The 16,224-nt window shown below is 46.5% G+C and overlaps 1 protein-coding gene across 1 annotated transcript; it reads left to right on the forward strand.

Moving 5' to 3' along the window:
* The first annotated feature begins 7,902 nt into the window (after window positions 1-7,902).
* kcnk6 (potassium channel, subfamily K, member 6) lies at window positions 7,903-16,155 on the forward strand. The gene is made up of 3 exons (XM_067246426.1): window positions 7,903-8,299; window positions 11,248-11,640; window positions 14,059-16,155. Exons 1-3 carry the CDS (start codon window positions 7,984-7,986, stop codon window positions 14,292-14,294), a joined length of 945 nt encoding a protein of 314 aa, XP_067102527.1. The 5' UTR covers window positions 7,903-7,983; the 3' UTR covers window positions 14,295-16,155.
* The last annotated feature ends 69 nt before the right edge of the window (window positions 16,156-16,224 follow it).

Genomic DNA, 16,224 nt, shown 5'->3' on the forward strand with positions numbered 1-16,224 from the left:
ACTGAAGATCCCTCGCAACCACACAGTGACAAGATATTCTGATCCCACATACTTCACAGCACCCACTCCTCTGACATCTTAGTCAGAGGGGGTCACACATTATCTCATACCCCTTTCCTTGTTAACTGACTCCTATGAGGCCCACAGCTATGCTCCAGCAGAACAACAACAACAACTATCCATGTCTGGATATGGCTGCGTCTCCCAGACCAGCTGTCCAACAGTGCCCGAAGGCCAGTCTGCCCTTTGGTGCTGGCCGGCTGGAGCTGGGAGACATTCCCCTGGTCAGGGGGCTTCGTGCCTGGGCCCTGTGCTCCAAGAACCGAAGGAGGACCCCTGCCCCATCCTCCTGTGCTCCGGGGCTCCGGCCCGCGGATCTCTACCCCGCTGCTGAGTGGGGTCGGCTGGGCTATGGACTGGGGCTACCTCCCCTGGACTCCAGGCAGGCTGGGCTGGGGGCTCTGGTCACAGTGGCCACCTTGAAGGCCTCAGAAGGGGGTGGTCAGACCCAGACGCGCTGCCTGGTAGTTCGGACGGAGGGTGGGAGGTGTCTGTACTCCACGGCCACCTCCCAGGGACGCCACCCGCAGGAGTCCGCCTCCACCCTGGTGGGCGGCTGGCTGAAGGAGAGGGTAGCAGGAGGAGCCAATGCTGGAAGAACAGCGAACGGGGAGAGAGGAGGGGCTCAAGGGGCGTGTCGAATAAAACTGCGTCACGGCCGGAGGTGGAGGACGTCCTGTAGGCCACCAGCTGCCCCCCTCTCTGATGGAACGTTCCAGAACGTTCCAGAGGAACAGGAACTAGGAGCTCTCCCCAGAGAGGGGAAACAGGAAGAAGGGGACAAAGCAAGCCTCCTCAGGACAGATCCGGACGGCCAGAGGGGCAGACAAGACCGAGGGGGGTCCAGGAGCCCCAGAAGCAACAACGTTCCAACCCAGAGCTCCTCGCGCTGCCCCAGGAGGCACGGGGGGCAGGGCAGCAGGGGTGGAGGGGCGGGGCAGGGTGGAAGTGAGGGGGCAACCCATCGGCAGAGCGGCGATACGGTGGACAGTATGGAGCAGCAGGAAGAGGAAGCCCGCGAGGGAACGGGACGCGTGGGGTTAACGGGGCGTGAGTCATCCACGCCTCCATCCGGCGCCGACCTAGAACCTTGCAGCCCTGTCACTGAAGACCAGAATGACACGGAGCGCTCTGACTCACAGAGAGAGCTGTCTCCCCAGACCTCCCTCCACACAGACCTCCAGGAGGAGAAGACAAAGGAGGAGCCCACCGGAGCTGAGGAGAAAGACCCAGGCAGCTGCAGTGTTTTCAGGGGAACGCTGAGAGACTCGCGGGGCTTGGAGGAAGGCGCAGATTGGGTTGTGGATCATGTGGAGTCGGAGAAGGAACCGGAGGGAATGGATGGAGCAGAGAGGCAATGCCTGAGTGGGTTGGACGAGTGCATGCATGTTAGAGCCCTAGAGAAACACCACTGCACGTTGGCTTCAACCTCGGCCGCTACACTGAGCTCCGGTCCTGCAGAGGGCAGCACCTTCACAGCCGAGCTTGACACCCGCTGTGAACTCATAGAAAAGGAGAGTAGCTTAGACGTTGTACACCACGACGAGATAAAGCACTGTGTGAAATATCCTCCACACGAGACAGACCCAGTGACTGAGGAGAGAGAGAGGGTTGATGACGATGGGAGTGAACTCTTGGACGCTGGGGTCCAGTCGACCTCACCAGAGGTCGGGGACCCCTGCAATCCGCCTGGGGAGACCCCGTGCAAGGTCACTGATGATGAGGTTAGGCCGATGGAAGTGTTCAAACGTGGCCATGTCACAGCCTATGGATTGGAGGGTGAGGCTGGACAGGAGAAGGAGTTTGAGGAGGAGAAAGAGGAGGAGTTGGAGGCCGGGAGGACTGGGAGGACTGGGGACTGCAGGAAGGAGATAGAGCAGGAGCGCAGCGGAGAAGAGTCCCAACTGATCACGGAGGAGAAGGAGTCAGATGAGGAGTCTAGGCCAGAGGAGTTGAACCAGGAGAAGGAGTCAGATGAGGAGTCTAGGCCAGAGGAGTTGAACCAGGAGAAGGAGTCAGATGAGGATGATCAAACAGAGGAGTTGAATGGGAAGTTGGAAGCGCTGGTGGAGGATAGTAACAAGTCACCGGGAAGAGAGTTCAGCAAAGAAGTGATCAGAACTGAGGAGTTGGAGGAGTTTAGGCCTGGGGATACAGTGGGGGAGTTAGGAATGGAGGAGAGGAACGGAGATATAGAAAAGGAGTGTAGGCCAGAGGAGGCATGTCCAGTACCTCCACCTGCAGCCCTAATAGAAGAAAAAGGAAGTGGAGAAAGAGGGTGGAGCGAGAGAGAAGGAGAGGATGTGAGAGAGGGAGAGGTGGAGAGAAAAGGACTGGGAGAGAGAGAGGTAGAGAGAAAAGGAGAGGGACAGAGAGAGGGAGAGATAGAGGGAGAGGTAGAGAGTAAAGGAGTGGGAGAGAGAGACGGAGAGGCAGAGGGAGAGGTAGACTCAGTAGGTCAGTCATGCAACACCCCTTCTCTGGGCCCTGTTGCCCTAGGCTTCCCTGCTACTTTTGTCACAAACTCACCACATAATCCTCCCCCCCTGGCCGTCATGGCAACGGGCCTCCCCTGTCCGGAGGGGGTGAGGGAGGCAGAGGGAGGGGCCTCGGCAGAGCTCCAGAATGCAGAGAACCGGGAGCATGAGCAGGGCAGCAAGGTGGCCTCTGTAGGGGGGTCTGTGGAGAGGGGACAGGAGGAGGAAGAGGAGGAAGAGGAGGAGGAAGAGGAGGAAGAGGACGACTTTGGGCTGTTCATGCAGGCAGGGGAGCAGTCGTCGTGGGAGGACGGTTTTGTCACATCACCTCCAGTGCCTTGTGGGAACGCAGACAGTGCTGGTGAGTGCAATCACACACACACATACAGTGACTTCAAATATATTAAAGGGACAGGTTTCACAATCCCACAACAAACACTCAAGAATCTAAAAAAGCATACCAGAATTAGAACTATCACATCAGTAGCTTTAAATAATCCAAAGAGCAAGTGTCTAAAACAGCGGAGACTAAAGGATTTGTGTTTTTCAACAAGGCAGAAGTGAGTGACTCGTCTCTTTTGGTTTTTCTTTTTAACAATAGCCAGGGCATTAAGTCAATCCCAGAACTCAGGGCGTATACTAATCAGCTAGTCTGGTCTGACCTCGATTCAAGAGGCCCTTTCCCTCTCGCTGTTTCTTACTCTCTCTCGCTGTCTCTTTCTCTCTCATCACTCTCTCGCTCGCTCTCTCTCTCTTCACTCTCCCTCTGGTTCTCCCTTGTTCTCTCAGTATTTTGGTTTCTCCTCATCTCCTCTCCCTTCCTTCACCCTCTCCTCTCTCTAACTCGCATAAAGGTATTAATGATTTAATGCTCTACTGAGGAGAGATTGGAGGGTGAAGGTGCAGGGTGTGTGCGTGTGTGTGTGGGAGGAGAGGGGGGGTGGGTTGTTGTGAAGGTGCAGGGTGTGTGTGTGTGCGTGTGTGTGGAAGGAGAGGGGGGGGTGGGTTGTTGTGAAGGTGCAGGGTGTGTGCGTGTGTGTGGAAGGAGAGGGGGGGTGGGTTGTTGTGAAGGTGCAGGGTGTGTGTGTGTGCGTGTGTGTGGAAGGAGAGGGGGGGTGGGTTGTTGTGAAGGCTTTGGGCTGTAAGTCTTAGTTAGCCTTAGGGCACAGGGTTCTGAGTTAAAGAGACAGAGACACAGGAAGTTGATCCAGAGAGAAGGATAGATAACCAGGTTAGATCGAACTAGCTCTGACAAACATTCTAAAAGCATCTTCGTGGGCCTTTGTGGTTTGAGTGCCGAGACTTCCCTGAACACCACCAATAACCATCTCACAAACAAAAACACTTTGTCCATTCAGGTCATTTTAATGAGGACACAGCCTGAAAAACATGGGTCTATTTGTAGCATACACCATGTCCCCACACCTCAGGGACGACTGTGTGGTGTGTGTAATCATGGCCAGGGAAAGCCAGGCAAGTCACTGTGTGAGGTAGGGAACTAATACACCCTCCCTGTCCCAATACAGCACTTGAAAACCATCTAAACTCAGACGAGTCTGCTCATTGGACATCAGGCTGGACAGACAGCTCGGTCCACCAATCGGAGGAGACATGGACAGCCTTCCCTAACGATCCTGTGGGGCTGGAGGGGCGGGACGCAGCGGGACAGTGGTGGCCCAGCTGTGCTGAGGAGGAGACGGGAGATAGACAGCCCACCAAGCAGGATCTGGTACAGTGAACCCTGACACACCTCAAACACAACTCTGAATTTTGTTCTGGTGTAAAAAACGATCTTAGAACGAACCTCCTCAGTCATTTTGGAACAAAATTGCCTTTCTGTCAGCTCAACTTCCTCCACAAGTACAAAAGTAGAGTCACCCGACCCTAAAAACAAACACATTTCAGCAGGTTGAAAAGATGGTCAGTCATGTGGATGTTATTGACACATATCTGTGACTTTTATCTCTTTCAAGAACACTGTGTTCCGGGAGGTCTTCCCCTGCGTGCCTTCCTCCTCCGTGAAGGGGGAGGTGGTTCCCACACTCACACAGCTCCTCAGGGGGGTCCCGGCTCAGCCCAGCCCAGCGGAGGACCTCCGGTAAGGGGCTCAGGGGACCAGAGAGAGGGGCTCTGTTTTACTGGAAGTCTGGTCCAGCAAGCCCAACACTCACTTTGTTCACAGTTTTTATAGTAACATAGATAAATCAATTATCTTATCAAGTAATCAATGTCTTGTAATTTAATACATGTTTATATGTTTGTATGTAAATATATAAATCAAATTGCAACTGAAAAATTATGAAATATAATACCAGTAATCAAGGTCTGAAAGTATATTAAAAAATGAATATGGAAATCTACTCTAAATGCTAATATGACCTACAATTTTACAGAAATAAATAGAAAAATATCTTTGCAGGAAGTAAATAAGCAGTGATCCTCAAGCAAGTTGCTAAGATGCCAATGCACGTCAGTTAATAAGCATTTTAACTGACGTCCTTTGACACTGTATATGACAAACTCCAACATGTGAAATCAGATGGATAACGAGTCCTCTTGCCTCCCTCCCAACCTTCAATTTTGGATTTTAACAATTCCCTGTTGAGTTCCGGCCATAGATCAACAGCCACAGTCAAGGTTATGTCACGCAGAAAATCGACATTAATTTTAATGAAGCTGTGACAGTTTCTCAATAAACGTCTCAGAGGTTAATGTGTATGTAATTCTGATATGTGGTTAGTTTGTTCCCTCCCCTCATGCGTGTGATTGGTTTGCTTTGGTCCGGGTGCTGCAGGCTATTGGATGGGTTTCATGACCTGAACAAGATGATTGGCTGGCGGTACAAGAGGGCCAATGCCGTGTCCTGTGAGCTTCTTCTGCAGTCGTTGCATCTGGACCAGCATGGCAGAGTGAGTGGAGTCAATCACACCACCTACAGCTTATTTAGTTTTCCATCAATCCACTGTCCATATGATGTAAAAACAACATCTCTTTCTTTTCTCCAAACTGGTAGAATTATTGAAGTTATAGAAAAAATAACCACATATAACCTAGCTGTAGATCATCATATGAATAAAAAACGGTACACTGACTTCCAATGAGCAAACTGCACCATGTGATGATGCAGCACATACAGTGGATACCTGTACACATAACCTCAGTTCAGTGCTAATGAGTCTGTACTGTATGTTCACTGCATGTGTGAACTCGCAGTCAAATGCTGAAGTATATGAAGTCCTGAGTTTGTGTGTGTGTGTGTGTGTAGCAACTTACCACAAACGTGAACTAATAGTCAGAATTGAACCATACTCCCAAAAAACTAAACGAAGCGTGACTACTTTTTCTTTGTCTTTTCTCAGGACTATATCTCTGGGATTCAGTCCACCAATCACAGTCCATCTCTTCGCCTCCCCTCATCCAATCAGTATGCTTCGACCACCGGGAAGAGATGGGTATCTTATGACCATAACAAAAACATCATGGAGTAGCTAGCTCAGCCAGACTCTTAGTGTGCTCCTTGTTCGGACTGTGCTTTGCCAATCATCTGACATGACGTCATTTTCAGTCCTGTGGGGCAAAATGAACCATTTCAACGTTTCAGCCCAACCCGCTATCCCTGTAAGGATCGATCGATACATGTGTGCTGACATTTGATTGACCAGATCATGTACACTTGTCTATGGACAATCCTCCATTTTGGCTCTGCCTTTACTGTAACTTGACTAATTTCAACCCTCTCATAAAACAATATGCCTTTGTTATGTAATTAGGGGAAGATTGACTGGCCCTGTGAAGACAAAGCAATTGTTGTTATCCATGTTACTGCTTGCAGGGGGGAAATGAAAGGAACAATGTAGGAAAACGGTTATGCAACAGAAGGTTGCAGTGTTATGGAAAAGTTGTTTACAACTTCATCCGCTCACTCTCCCAAAGGAAGGAATAAACGCACACATACACTTACAAACACCAATTCTGTCTCATCATGCAATGTTGTTTTCAACAGTTTATCACTATATGCATGTCTACTGTGTTTTACAAACACTGTGGCAGACAGGATACATTTATCAATTTTCTTATTATTACAGACAATACTTTAGTATGGATGTCTACTGACACAGCTGCAGATCTGACATTAGGCTTACATTTACTGTACCTTGGGAGAGCCTGACTGAGGTGAGAATGAGATTTACTTGAATATAATTCAATATTCGTTATTACAATGAAGTTACTAGTTTGTTTTTAGAGCAGAAGCAAACAAGCGATCATCACGTCTAAAGATTATATTTGGTTAATCTTGTTTCTTTGTCTGTGGGCCCATTCAATCATCAAACTAGAAAAAAAGTTAAATATAGCATATGTCGTCATTTGTACAAAATATGAATTCCTCCAGAAAAAAGATGAATATTTTCGGAGTTCGAATTGAAAAAGAAAACGAGATTGTCAACTTGTTAATTGATGTAATAAAATGATACACCACAATTGACTTATGTTCATCATCTGCGATCAGCGTCTCTGGAACAATGTCGAGGAGAAGCGGTTGACTGAACATAACCACTCTCTCTACCCAAGTTCATGGTCAAAGTCCTTTGTCAAAGTCAACTGAGAATATATTGTAAGCTACAGGATAAGACAGGTCTACGGTGCTGAAATGGTTAACAGAAATGTGCTGAGTCAGAGTTACTGCATCACCACCAGATAAGAGCGCTGGTTCCATTGGTGGTTCGCATGGTGAAAAGTAGGCGAGTTTGTGGCCTAAAATGACCTTTAGTAAAGTATCAAGCTGTCTGAAGTCTGCATAATAATACAGCTGGGCGATTAGCTGCCTCTCCGATTGTAAGCATTTGCCTGCAATGTTCTATTTTTTTCTCAGTCACAGTCAAGCATGTGATCCGTTTTCTCCTCGGATCACATGCTTATAGTATTATTCTTACTGTAAAAGGCCATAGGCTAGGATAAACAAGATCTGTGAATTAACTGGATTAACATGATACTTGAGGTGTAACTAAACGAGATGTAGATTAACTCATCAGGTTAAGGCCTTATGATGAATCTAAGTAAACCCCTCGTTTTCATTTGTACAAAGCCTAGTAATTGTGTTGTTTGACTCACTATAATCTGGAAAACAAACAGGCAATTGGAAAGGGAAGGTTTGACCATTTTGAGTGGTGTCACTCTTACTAAATTGTATTATCATACTAGGACTATCGTTTTTAATAAGATAGGCCTACATTGCTAAACATAAGCGCGTTCCATTACTGTGAGAGGAAGTTGTACTGCTTGTCATATTAGAATCTGTCTGAACACACCCCATGGCAAACTTGTAGCAGTGGGTGGAGGAGAGTGACAAGGAGGTGTTCGATGAGGACGAGACAAACTTCCTGATAGACGAGACGGGAGGTAGTCAGGGGACGCAGTCAGTTAGACAGATGATAGCGTTGTTAGAGAGATGTCTTCGCTGAGCAAATCGTGGATTCTGCTCGTAGGCTTAATACTTTTCTATGTGACCTATCTGATGCTTGGGGCACTCGTTTTCTCCAGCATAGAGCGGCCAGTCGAGGAACAACTTAAACTTGACATAGAAACGCTACGGCAAGAGTTTCTTAATCAAAGTTGCATAAATGATACTTCGCTCGATACATTTTTGGTAAAAGTTTTGGAAGCCAACAAGTATGGAGTGTCTATCCTGCGGAATTCCTCACTGGATTCAAACTGGGATCTGGCTTCCTCTTTGTTCTTTGCCAACACTTTGGTAACAACAGTCGGTAAGCCGTTCATAATTTTGTTGTTTTTGTCTGACGCAAAACTAAGCAGAGTAAGAAAACAAATGCTGTAGGTCTCATTTAAGGTGGATAATTAATAGGTATAGGGCTAATTGCTACACAAATATGCCACGTAGACCAGGCTACCTCTTAATGCCCTGTCGCCATTCCGATGTTGACAGATGTGAAGTCTCCTACTAGTTGAATGCATGTGTTTTTGTTTACCGACCATGCCTCATTTTAGAAATCAAGCATCGCTATTTTGCAGAAGACGCTTGCGGGACAAGTGTGTCCTCTTCACATCTCGCTGTGTTTTTTTCATCCGTTGTCAGGACTAAGATGCCCTTTATATCTGTAAGCAGGCAGAATTTTCGGCTTTTTGAACGGGGAGTTTTCCAATACCACTCAAACCTTTCTTATCTCAATCTCGACTCTGATCAAAGCCAAGTTGTTTCAAAGTATAGCGTATCTAACTGACGGTATTTTACCAGGCCGACAGAAACCCCAGTCCATAAACATTCAAGGTGTCTTGTCCAGGGATCTACAGAACGCTAGTCATGATCTTGAATGTATCAAAGGTCCATCACCAAACATATCTCAGACACTGAGACTTGCCATATGCTCCCATTATGGTATCATGCTTTGTGGAGTTTGAGGGGAGTTAAGATGTTAGGGTTACATACTAGCAAAGGATTACACATGTGGCTAAATATATTACAGTTATGTATCCTACTCTAAGGTCTACAGGACTTTCCTGTTCAGTCATGCAAATGGTTCATCACCATTACACTGAAATACATGCAAATACATAAGTGACATGTTATCTATTTAGCCAGGGCAACGTAAGTTGGGTCACTGCTCAGCACTTTGGACCAGGGAGCAGAAGGAACAGTTCTGTTGATTTGACCTCAGTGTTAGCTTGAAAATCCACAGGCTACTGCAGAAACTGTTTAGAATTGGCATGTCTGTGTGAATCTGGATATCTGGGTCCTCGCTAGTTATAGATGTCAAGTCGCTGTTAGATTGCAAAATCTGGAGTCAGATGGCTGAGCGGTGAGGGAGTCGGGCTAGTAATCTGGAGGTTGCTAGTTCGATTCCCAGCCGTGCCAAATGACGTTGTGTCCTTGGGCAAGGCACTTCACCCTACTTGCTTCAGGGAGAATGTCCCTGTACTTACTGTAAGTCGCTCTGGATAAGAGCGTCTGCTAAATGACTAAATGTAAATGTAATGTAAAATACTCAATCAGGTTGATGGGCCTCCATGTGTGGTATTTGTGTGATGGGTCTCGCGTGGATGTTACAGACTTGTTGATTACTTCAGATGAGAGGCCGATGTGCATATCGCTGTGTTTATCTGCTGGATAAGAGCTGGTTCCAAGGTACTCAACAACATCATGGTCATCATTTCACCCCCAGACAAGAATGCAACCTCAGGGGGCTTAAGAAAGAACAGGTTTTTGCTGACCACACAAACCAACATCAGTTGCAGTTATGACTCCCAGTCAGCTCATAACCACTGTGTTTCTGCAGCCATGCATATCCCCCCTTTCCTGACATGCAAATGGAGCCAAAGTTCAGCCTGTTCTCTTTGTCTGAACGGAGTCATATTAAAACGTTCGTAGCTCAATTCTATTTTCCCTCAAGAACTAAGGTGATGGTTTGGGTTTTCACACAGTGGGCTTGTCACAGTGGCTTGGTGTTGCTTGACTGTTGGGTTTCTTCCTGCCTTTTGGTTCCATAGCAGTTTCTTTCATTCAGCTCTGGAAGGAGATCCCTGCATTGTCTGTTTGTCTCTGTTTAGCTTCAGCCTATGGCTTTTGAGTAATTACATAAACGGATACATGTGAATGCCTAATATAGAGGGTCATTTGGGGTGAGGGAAGCCTGAAGATATATGGTTGTTTTCATTATACGTTCCTTCATTCTGATGTCGAAAGGCCACCGGTGCAAGGGTTAACTGTGACCAGTGGGCCTCTTAGATGAACGACAAAGATTGTGCGTGTTTGTGTGAGGGTGAGGAGGGCCCCAGAGGCTGTATTCAGATAAACACACTATCCATGTTCTCAGGGCAGGATTATGACTGCTTTTGATGGCTGCGTGAAGGAGAAACACATAGGTGGCTTTGTTATCATTTCCCCCGGTCTCTCTCTCCTCCTCCCCACTCCTTTTCTCTCTTTGTTTGTCTCTCAATCTTTTTATCTTTGTCTTAGCATTTTCACTGAAGAAAAACAAGAATTGGTCTCCCCGGTGGCTCACCAGACAGAGCGCGTAGCACAAAGGCGTAAGGCCTTACCGCAGGGTTCCCCTATCTCCTTGCTTTTCTGTCTCTCTGTCTCGATCAAAATAAATAAAGCCAATAAAAAAAGCCCCCAAAATATTGAAGAAATTACACCCACACAAACACACAAAAAACAAGAATATGTATTACATTTTCCATCTTGTATTCTCATTGTTGAGTACACCAGAGATGGCTATCAGCTCTTTGTGAAAGGGCTTACTGGGGTGACTCAACCTAGAAAACTTGGATGAAAATGCTACAACTTTCCGGGAACACTACATACTTCCTGTTGTGTGGTGACTGGTTTGACCGGTCTGCTTTTATGACCTGGCAAATGTACCTAGTATATCTGATGGTCCGGTGATAGAAAACTTGAATACTCCTGACCTAGTAACCTAACACTAAGTGTGGAAATTGTCCTTATTGTCTAAAGTATTAACAAGTTTAAAGTTAAAATGATTAACCAGAATTATAACCTCTCTCTCTCTCTCTCTCTCTCTCTCTCTCTCTCTCTCTCTCTCTCTCTCTCTCTCTCTCTCTCTCTCTCTCTCTCTCTCTCTCTCTCTCTCTCTCTCTCTCTCTCTCTCTCTCTCTCTCTCTCTCTCTCTCTCTCTCTCTCTCTCTCTCTGTGTCTCTGTCTCTGTCTCTGTCTCTGTCTCTGTCTCTGTCTCAGGTTATGGGCACACCACTCCTCTTTCAGATGCAGGGAAGGCCTTCTCCATCTTCTACGCTCTACTGGGCGTCCCGTTCACTATGCTGGTGCTGACGGCCTGCGTCCAGCGCCTCATGTACCCGCTGGTCTACGCTCCCGTGGGGCTGGTCCAGCGGGCCGGCCTGACCCAGCGCTCAGCCACGGAGGTCCACTTCCTGGTTCTGACGGTTGTGGTGGTGCTGAGCTTCTTCATGGCTCCTGCGGCGGTCTTCAACACGTTGGAGGAGAACTGGTCCTTCCTGGACGCTGTGTACTTTTGCTTTATCTCGCTGTGCACCATCGGACTTGGGGACTATGTGCCGGGGGAGCAGGCAGGACAGAGGCTCCGGCCTCTTTATAAGATCTCTGTCATGGGTGAGTTGTCTCTGCCTGCTTGGTCGTACATCATTGCTATGTCAGTCTCTTTTTTTTCTTTTTTTTTTTCTCTCTGTCTGTCTGTCTCTCTCTCTCTCGCTCTCTCTCGCTCTCAATCTTTTTTCTCTCTCTTTTTTCTCTTTCCTCTTTCTATCTCTCTCACCATTTGTTTATCTGCGGTCAACTCTACAGAATGATTGTCACAGGTGAGTCTGTGAGCCGGCAACACTGCTGTCAGCTGTCAACTTCCTGCTTCTTTATGATAATCTCAGTGTACTGCAGAGGCAGTGACTTCAAGGTGTCTGAGTGTATTTGACTAATGGGCGGGTCAATGAAAACCCTATTGGTTGTATAAACACACACAACACATCCTTTATTCTGTTTACCCGGATCTAGTTAGTGGTGTTGTCTTTGATGACGAAGCATCTTTAGTGAGGGATTTCGTTTGGGACTGTGGATGACTGGACCTGGGTGTGGTTTTCACAGCTGTGCGAAAGCAGAGACGAGGGCTGTGTTCTGTTTCAGAAAGTTTTTGCCCTTGTGCCCATACTAAGTCCTCATCTCCTTACTACTAGGAATGTGAGTCCAAACAGGAAGGAATCAACTTTTTGGACTGGAATGCATCCGGAGATAAACAGGAGAATGCCCAGCATTGCCAGGAGTGACTTGTTCAACCCAGAAGCCAGATTTTAGGACTCTCGAGCGCGTCTATTTCTTAGCATGGTCAGAGCAAGCTGTCTGATTGGTCTGTCCAGCTCTGACAGCTGCCCGTGGGGGAAGTGCAGCTCACAGTGGGACGGAGAAAAAATGTGGCACCTCTTCTGTGAGAAATAACACTTCATAAGTGCTATTTTTACTTCAGTTAGTCAAGACAGTGAACATGAAGTGAACTTGACTCTATTCAGCGACAGCAACTGGATGAGGTTGTTTTTTTGTTCTTGTTGGAAGGATTCAAATAGTAAGCCTAATCTTCCTTTTTTTTACGTGGAGAAGCAGCTCACTTTTTACGTCTGATTTCTCAGGAAAGGTAGAATGTGTGAAAGGAACAACTGTTAAAAGGATACTTCCATCAATTTCCAAACCTAAAGAGACTCTCTAGAATTCTTTAGTCAGTTGAAAACATCAGCTCAGTGATACTGCATGTGACACAGTCTTGGCCTCTGCATGAGCTTGTCCTAATGTCCTCATGTATGTTCCTGTTTTCACCCAATGACCTGGGGGAAAACCATTTTAACATGTATAGATGTCTTTTGAAGAGACATCACTCTGCAGACAGATGCTGAATGAAGTCGCCACGATCTCATAATGACACCTACATCTGAACGTTCATTTGTCAGAGATGTTGGTCATCACAGTACGGGTCACATGCACTAACGCTGACAGGTCAAGAAGGAAACAGCTTCAAGTAGGCCGCCAATTGTAAAAAAAAAAGTAAAGGTGGGGGAAACGATCCCTGTCTCTCCCGCCACTTGTAGCTCTCTGAGGGCTTGTTTTGTCCCAGAATGCATTATGATGAGAGTCACAAGCCATCTCTGTTAGGGGTAATTGGGTTAAGTTAGGAATGAGACTCTTATTCTGTCTGAAAATAAACCCTCTGTTCTGTCCAGTATAAGGTATTCTATTGATGAGTTTGGGGGGGTGTCAATTCCTTTTAGGAATTACTTGTATCTTGGGAAACATCTGTATTGAAACAGTGTTGTTGGAAGCAGGATTTCAACTATCCACCCATGTTGCATCAGAAACTCTCGAGGAGAAGGAAGGTTGGATTTATAGAGAACACACAAATAGCTTGTGAGAACAGCTATATAGGCCTAAATACAGTTTGATTTGATTTGACAAAAGGGTTGTGGATGCTCGGCTAAACCAGTGCTCAAGTTCCTACCCTTCGCTTGTTGCCTGGTTTCAGCCACTATGTAGGTCACATCCCCTCTGATTAACCTCGTTGGTTGTTCTCGTCTCCAAGGAGGATTTGCCTGCGCTGGAAAATAGTGTGTTTTTAACACTGAACTTTTCATCCTCAAACAAGTGACCCAAGACTAATAAATACTTCTGACTTGATGTGACAGAAAAGCTTCCTCAAAACAAGCCACAACTTCACTTCTCCCTCAACTCCATTTCAACTGAAACTATTTTACATTTACATTTAGTCATTTAGCAGACACTCTTATCCAGAGCGACTTACAGTAAGTACAGGGACATTCCCCCGAGGCAAGTAGGGTGAAGTGCCTTGCCCAAGGACACAACGTCAATTGACACGGCCGGGAATCGAACTGGAACCTTCAGATTACTGGCCCGATTCCCTCACCGCTCAGCCACCTGACTCCCATTTTATTTATATCTACTCAATTCTGCCAGTCAGAGTCATAATTCAGCATCTGTGTCTTAATGGTTACGCTAACCCTGCTCTCCTCCCTCCAGTTTACCTCTTCCTAGGCCTGCTAATGATGTACCTGGTTCTGCGCGCCTTCCACAAAATGGCTGACCTGCATGGCCTCACGGCCATGCTGCAGCTGCCCCACTGTGAAGAGGACGAGGATGAGGACAAGACGCCCATCGTGGAGGCCGGCCCAGAGGACCAGCAGCAGGCTGACAAGGCTGCCAGCAAGCCACTAGACCCCGGATCACAGCTCTCGTACAACTCCATCAACCGATAGCTTAGCTGTGGTTAGCTCAGGTCTCTCTCTCTCTGTCTCTCTTTCTCGGTTTTCTGTCTCTCTGTCTCGGACCCATTCCTCTCTGTCTCGCTTGCTGTGTCTCTCTCTCTGTCCACCTCTCCATCTCTCCCTGTTTCTCGTTCTCTTTCTCTGTGTCTCTCTCTCTCTGACCCACTCTCTGTCCTGTTTTCTCTGTCTCTCTACTCTCCCTCTCTCTCCTCTCTCTCTCTTTCTGTGTCTTCAGAATAGTGACACCATGTAATTCACCTGCATTCAGGTTCCAGGACAGCTAGTCTACAATGTTCCACATTGATGTGGGGAGGACGGTGGTGACTAGTTTACAATTTGTATCCTAGTTTAGGTGTTGGGGGTGGGGGGGCTGTAAAGTAAAGCCTTACTGTTACTAGGCAACCCGCCATCACCACAAGGCCTATGCCAGGCTCTGAACCACCAGACTACAGCAGCCTGACCAGACCAAAAAGAGCAAACATGACCTCTTCAGATACGCAGGTGCACCCGGTGTGACACTGCTAAGATGGGCACTCTGTTCAGCATTGACGTGCCCATCCACATCACGGAGGGATTGACAAGGAGTTCATTTTTAAATACTGTTATTCTCTCTTGACCAAAAATGTATGACTTATGTTTGGAAAACCAAACTGGTATGGTAATGTATTGTGTTGGATCTTGTGTTTGTGTCATTACATATTTCTGTTGGAACTATGTGCCTTTTGGTCAGGGCAACTGTTACACACGTTCAACACTACGCACACATTTAACACACACACATTCAACACAACACACAGGTCACCACAACACACAGGTCACCAGAGTGGTCTTTTTTGAGACCATGTTTGGCAATGCAGAATAAAAAAATGCCATGGGCTGGCTTCCTATGTGGTGCTGCCCCCTACAGTGTCTGCTTATGTATTGCAACATGTTTATTGTTTGCAGGAATGACAGGGCTAAAAGGTTTCAATGGAGGGAAGTGATGATAGATGGTTATGAGATTTCCACGTATGTTACTGATGTATTTGGTGGTAGACTTCAAGATTATACCAGTTTGTCTGTGTCGGTATGAGATAAATGTCAAGGTACAATATCAATGATCAATTTAGTGGATGTTTTGGACGTGTCCTTGGTATTGTGATAGTTTTGAGTTGATTTCCCAGACACCCTCAGAAAAGGAATAGAGACTGATCTTCAATCGAAAACATGTACTGAAAGTAGTTTGAAGATCAGAGGCCTAATTTGTGAAACGTTCTTGGGAGTTAACCAAGTTTTTATCGCAAGCTTTTTCCAAAATGTGTTTACGCAATTTATTCAAACTAGCTTTAGATATTGTTTTACTTAAATTACATTGTAGTGGGCAATATAAACTATCCCACTGCAAGCGCTCAATAGTGGCTTCTGCTCAAGTATTCATGATATGCCAGCAATACATGTGGATTTCTACTCATGCACAATTTAAGATGATCAAGTCGGTGCGTGTGCACATTTTTAGAAATAAAGTTGGTTTTATCAATCTACTGTATTTCTGAGAAACGTATCATAAGTCTATCATATTTTGAAGAATTCTGTCCATATTGAGCAATGTAGGAAAGTTTCTGAAGTGCACTTTAGCTGTTCACATCCTGCCAGGTGCTCATGCCTCTCTCCGTCCATGACAGGGCGCTGCTCCTCTTGAATGGACCCCATAAATCCTAATACTGTATTTGTTGTAGTGTATCCCAGCAGACTGACTGAAAACTGTTATATGTACTGTATGATAGCGTGTTGATCGATAGTTAATTACAGGGTGAGATTTTATTTCAAATGCATGTAATGTATCCACAGCCAATTAAACACTTCACCTTGTTAACGGCTGTGGTTTATTGGGGAATATTGTGGAATTTCATCCAAGCCTTACAATATTAAACCTTATCATGCC

Source organism: Osmerus mordax, chromosome 11 (genome assembly GCF_038355195.1).
Source record: "Osmerus mordax isolate fOsmMor3 chromosome 11, fOsmMor3.pri, whole genome shotgun sequence".
Classification (NCBI taxonomy): domain Eukaryota; kingdom Metazoa; phylum Chordata; class Actinopteri; order Osmeriformes; family Osmeridae; genus Osmerus; species Osmerus mordax.

Coding starts and splice junctions, on each gene's coding strand:
- kcnk6 (XM_067246426.1), top strand. CDS start 7,984: ATGTCTTCGCTGAGCAAATCGTGGATTCTGCTCGTAGGCTTAATACTT. Junction 8,300..11,247: donor CACTTTGGTAACAACAGTCG/GTAAGCCGTTCA, acceptor TCTCTGTCTCAG/GTTATGGGCACACCACTCCT. Junction 11,641..14,058: donor TTATAAGATCTCTGTCATGG/GTGAGTTGTCTC, acceptor TCCTCCCTCCAG/TTTACCTCTTCCTAGGCCTG.